The sequence below is a fragment of the Coenobita brevimanus genome, chromosome 40, assembly GCF_032717465.1.
Source record: "Coenobita brevimanus isolate Jiangsu-jjx chromosome 40, ASM3271746v2, whole genome shotgun sequence".
NCBI classification, from domain to species: domain Eukaryota; kingdom Metazoa; phylum Arthropoda; class Malacostraca; order Decapoda; family Coenobitidae; genus Coenobita; species Coenobita brevimanus.
In genome coordinates, this window is record NC_136993.1 from 3,582,097 (window position 1) to 3,588,096 (window position 6,000).

At 41.4% G+C, this 6,000-nt stretch overlaps 1 protein-coding gene across 1 annotated transcript in view; it reads left to right on the forward strand.

Moving 5' to 3' along the window:
• The window catches only part of LOC145397249 (uncharacterized), a 329,696-nt gene that overhangs the window by 225,737 nt on the left and 97,959 nt on the right, over positions 1 to 6,000 (forward strand). The window contains exon 2 of the mRNA XM_080270445.1: positions 1,753 to 2,011. Coding sequence (XP_080126571.1) covers positions 1,753 to 2,011 — 259 coding nt within the window. The remainder of the gene's footprint in view (positions 1 to 1,752; positions 2,012 to 6,000) is intronic.

The following is a 6,000-nucleotide window of genomic DNA, read 5'->3' on the forward strand; positions in this document are numbered from 1 at the left end:
GGAATAGCGATATTGGAAGGATCCATGTAAAGAAGAGGACAGTAGGGTGTAATAAACAAAAAAAAATCGCTTGGGAAAAGGTGTTCAGAGAGAGGCCTTACAGTGAAGGTTTAGAGACATACCGTTACCTCAGTACCGTCATTCCCTTCTTACAGTAAGGTCTAATAAAGAGAATAAATCGCTTAGGAGAAGGTGTGAGGGGGTTTAGAGAAATTCCTTGCAGTAAAAAGTTCAGTCACCATTACCTCAGTACCTTAATTCCCTTCTAACAGCAAGGTGTAATAAAATAAATCGCTTGGGAAAAGGTGTTAGGGGATTAAGAGAAATTCCTCCGTTACTTCAGACCCTCGATTCCCCTCTAACAGCAATGTGTAATAAAATAAATCGCTTGGGAAAAGGTGTTAGGGGATTAAGAGAAATTCCTCCATTACTTCAGACCCTTAATTCCCCTTTGACAGCAAGGTGCAATAAAATAAATCGCTTGGGAAAAGGTGATAGGGGGTTATGGGTAATTCCTCCTTTACTTCAGAACCTTGATTACTCTCTTACAGCAAGGTGTAATAAAATAAATCACATGGGAAAAGGTGTTAGGGGGTTAAGAGAGATTCCTTCATTACTCTCAGAACCTTATTTCCTTCTAACAGCAAGGTGCAGTAAAATAAATCGCTTGGGAAAATGTGTTAGGGGGTTAAGAGAGATTCCTTCATTGCTTTCAGAACCTTATTTCCCTTCTAACAGCAAGGTGCAATAAAATAAATCGCTTGGGAAAAGGTGTTAGGAGGTTAAGAGTAATTCCTCCATTACTTCAGAACCTTATTTCCTGCTTACGCAATACCTTAAGACGATTTCATTAATCTTAAGGTATAATAAAATAAATCGCTTGGGAAAAGGTGTTAGGGGGTTAAGAGAAATCTGTCTATTTATCTATTGCCAAACGCCATAATCCTATAGGGGGTGGCCATTTGACTTTTGAGTTATTTGTTTTACGGGAAAGGGCACTAACCCTCCACCAACCCACTTGTTGACACGTAGGAAGTATGGTTTGGTTATATGGTTACCACCCAGCGTTGTAAATGGTTTCTTGACTTACAGGAAATCAGTGTAAAGCCACCTGTAAAGGAAAGAAAATGAATAAGAAGTGACAGGAAAGATGAGAGAAATTGGAAGAGAGGAGGGCAGGCACAGAAAAAGAATGATAAAGACTATGGAAGAAGTAGGCAGCACTACATCAAGTGAGGGGATGATGGTCGCCACCACCTATCACAGATCCCCTTCTTATGTAATACCTTAAGTCGATTTTATTGAACTTAAGACGGTAATGAAGACGTTTAAAATCAGCCACGATCAAGACATCCAATTTCCACATCTCTTAAAGCCTCCAAAAGCAATCATCAAAGACAGGAAGAAGAAATGGAGGATGGAAAAACACAGGGGCATGAAAACCACAGAATTAACCTTGCAAATTGGTGTGTGTGTGTGTGTGTGTGTGTGTGTGTGTGTGTGTGTGTGTGTGTTCTTAATAGTTTCTCCTTTGTTCTTGGATGCTACCTCACCCTCAATTAAAGAGTGTGGATGATGATATTATTATTATTATTATTTATTATTATTATTATTATTATTATTATTATTACTACTACTACTACTACTACTGCTATTGCTGTTGTTGTTGTTGCTGTATTATTGCTGATCTGTAGTGTATTTGGTTATTCCAGTACTTATATTCGTAGTAATCCATTTCCTCCTCTTCTCTAGGGCCAGTCAGCTAGCAGTACCCTCCTCCTCGCCCTCCCCCGCGAGGGTGGAGGAGAGGGAGCGACGGCGGCGAAGGAGGAGGAACTCAGGGGACCGAGAGAGGGAGGGATCTGGTCGGCGGGGTGGAGGGAAGGGGCCCAAGGAGCAGCACAGGGCCCTTCCCACTGACTACCGCGGTGCCCTGGCCAAGTTTGCACCGCCTGTACCCCACGCCCTGTTGAAGAAGATTGGCACCAAGGATGTACAGGGACTGGGAAAGGTGAGCCTCTTATTATTATTATTATTATTATTATTATTATTATTATTATTATCACTACTACTATTATTGTTACTGTTATTATTATTATTATTATTATTATTAATGAAGAAGATTGACACCAAGGATGTACAGGTACTTGGAAAGGTGAGGCTATTATTATTATTATTATTATTATTATTATTATTTTTATTTAGGAAGTCTGTGGACACCAGAATCGAAGAGAGTGTACTGTACTGAGGTGGTATGGTCATGTGGAGAGAATGGATAACAACAGAGTGGTGAAAAAAGTTATATCTGAGCGAATTTTAAGGAGGGAGGAGGCGAGGTAGGCCAAGGAGAAGGTGGAGAGATATGGTGGATGAGTGTGTAAGGAAGAGAGGTTTGGAAGTCGGTGAGGCTAGGGAACTGACAGGAGATCGAGCTGGCTGGATGAATGTTGTGAGGAGAAGTGCTTGATCAGGGTTTTGGCACCCCTTTTTGACGTGGCAGAGTTCGGATTGACTCTGTCGGATACGTGTATGTGAAGCTACAGAACGTGGTGAATGTTTCTGGCATATCAGATAGTGCCAGGATTGCGGGGGCTTGAATGATGAGTGAATGGAAACGTGGCCCATTGGATTGGGCAAGTTTGGGCTGTCTGGACATTGCTACTCCTCACCCTGCCGTAAGGTGGGAAAGGAGGTCCAGATTATGATGAGGTCCAGGTAAGTACTGATGGTATCGAGGGGCGTGGCAAGGTAAGCACATTTTTGTACATTTGTTTATTACGTATTAAAGAAATTCAGTGGCAGTAAGGATGTACAGTATTGTAACTTGGGAAGGTTTGTACTGTTTCTTACATATATAGGCTAGGGAACTGACAAGCAATCGAGCTGGCAGGATGAATTTTGTGCGGCGTGTAGAACCAGGGTTGGGCACTCCTTAACTGATGTGTCTGTCGTTGGATTGACTATGGGATGAGTGGATGTGAAGCTACGTGTGGATTGTTCGTGGCCTATCATATGGAGACGGGCTTCTGGAGGCTTGAATGTTGAGTGGAGGGGAGTGTGGCTTATTCAGTTGAGCAGTGTTTGGTTAGTCTCTCTCTCTCTCTCTCTCTCTCTCTCTCTCTCTCTCTCTCTCTCGGGTGGGAAATGGAAGTCAGGCTGCTGATATTTTGACCCATACCCTGGTCGTGGTGACGGCTGTTCCCTGTAAGCAGTAGTTCAGATCTTTTAGCGATAAGAGGAGGTTTGACATAAAATAGTGCTTGGAACATAGATAGGTTTGCCCAGTTTCATTATTTTGGGGTGAGATTCTTAAAAAAAAATATATATAAAAAAGAAAGAAAAAATGGAGTTAATTCTGTATCATACCCATAATTTGTTGAGAGAGAGAGAGAAGTGAAGGAGCGTTGTGGTGTGGATGTGATAGGAAGCGTTAGGAGAAACACACTGTGGTGGTTTGGCCATGTGGAGAGGATGGAGAGTGAGAGACTGACGAGGAGACTATGTGAGTGAGGTGGAGGGGGGAGAGGAAGGGGGAGGCCAAGGATGAGATGGAGGGATGGAGTGTAAAGGTATATGAGAGAGGGGGGATGTGAGTTGGGAGCATGGCAGTGAAATGGCGGGGGACAGAGCGACGTGGAAGCGATTTGTTTGTGGCCACCGCTTACGGGATTAAGGCGTCTGGCAATAGATAGATAGATAGATAGACTTGTTTTGGATGAAGTACGAGTAAGGAATTGGGCAATATTTCCAAGTGTAATTATTCGTACCAAAAAAAAAAATAAAAAAACAGTTGCGAGAGGATGAATAGGTTATAAGTAATTGCTGCGGATCCAACAGAGGCAGATGCATGCGTTCGGTTGATGGGTTTGCTCGCCCAGACAAACCAGAACATAAACAGGCTGCATAAATATTGAGGTAGTTTTTTCGTTTAGAAGATCTTTAACACTTTTTCCTCGGTGGTTTATTTTTGCACATACCACGTTCGCAATAGATAGATAGGTAGATAGACTTTCTTACTCTCATATGCCGCTTGATGTAACCATGTCAGTGTTAGGTAAATAGAGAGAGAGAGAGAGAGAGAATGTAGCACTGAGAGGATGAAAGAAATTTTACGAGAGAGAGAGAGAGAGAGAGAAATTGTAACACGGTGAAAATGAGAAATAATACGAGAGAATTATTTTAACATTGAAAGGGGGATAAGAAGTAAGAAATGAGAGAGAGACTGAGTAGGAAATGAAAAGCAAACACACCTAAACACAACCCGCCCTCACAGTACCCCACGCCAAATTACTGAGTCGCGAAAAAAAACTGCGCGCCAAAGAAACAGCTACATTTGGCGCGAAAATCATCAGTTCAGGTGACGTGATTGGCTGGGAGAAGATGGGGCGTGGCTAGTTTATTATTATTATTATTATTTATTTGGTCCTGCGTCGTAATTGGTTCGGTGCGATTGGTGGTTAAGGTGTTATTATTATTATTATTATTATTATTTGTTTTTTTATTTGGTCTTGCGTCGGAATTGGTTAGGAGCGACTGATGGTTAAAGAGTTATAACAAAATTAATAAGGTGTAACAAGTAAAATAAGTCACGTAGGAAAAAGTGTTTGGGGAGTTTCCTTCGATCTCTACTATGGCGTTCTCCCAGGCTGGTTAAATCGTACATTATAGTCCTTTTAGTCTGACTTGGCCCAGATTTTCGTCCTTTTGCTGCTTATTTCACATAGCTCAGTGGCAGAAAGACAATACTACAGCTCTGCATCCTTTCCACAGCACTTCTTCGTGACTAGCATGAAATTCCGTTGTTAATGTTCATTCCCAAATTCATGGAAGCCAATATCCACCCAATTTTGAAGAAAGGAAGTTCGTCTAACCCCTCTGATTACAGACCAATAGCTGTCACATCTTCTTTTGGTAAGGTATTTGAAACTGTAATTAATAAGCACATTGTTAAACATCCTGAATCCAACAACTTAATTAGTGATAGACAATATGGTTTTGGCCACGAAAGATCCTCCATTGACATATTCAATCTCGTAACTCATACCATCCATCAATCAATTGACCTACATGGAGAAACTCATACAATAGGCCTTGATATTTCTAAAGCTTTCGACAGAGAATGGCACCATTCCCTGCTGTCCAAACTCCCTTGCTATGGATTAACTTCTTTTGTTCCTTTGATTTCTTCATATCTTAGTGACAGGAAAATAAGAGTAAAAGTAGATGATGTATATTCCAATTTCCACTCAACTAACGCCAGCGTGCCACAGGGATCAGTTATGGCCCCAACCCTGTTCCTGGTTCATATTAATTTCTTATCTGTCACTAACAATCCCATCCACTCATATGCAGATGACTCAACACTACATAGTTCATTCACACTCAGACACCCATTTACAAAGTCTAATATCTGTATCTCTCAACTCATTACAGCCATCTCTATAATAAATTAAGACCTATCTACGATCAGTGAATGGGGGACAAAACAACATTGTCTCATTTAATGCTAGTAAAACTAAATATATACAATTTACTAATAGACAAATATTGCCAGATTCGTATATTACCTTCGGTACTACTAGTATTCCCATCTCCATAAAGTATTGAAATTCTCGGCGTTTCATTTAACAATGACCTCAGCTGGACCTGTCATGTTGGATCACTTGCTAAAACTGCATCAAAGAAACTTGGACTAATGTACAGAGTCTGTAACTTCTTCGCTGACGAGCAGTTAGCTATATTTTATAAGAGTCGTGCGCTCTCAGCTTGAATATTGTTAACCCTTGTGGAATGGATGTGGAGAGATTGCATTAACCCACCGCGTGCCGGCTATTTTTAGCCCTATGGGTCACCCCAGTGCCGGCCATTTTTCGACCTTTTTTTTTGGGGGGGGGGGCTAAAATGATAGATTTTGATGTGGAAACAACGAATTTAGCCGTTAAAATGTTCACCGAGGCTCGGAAATGGGTTTTATTCAGTCCGGCACACTCGTCTACAGGT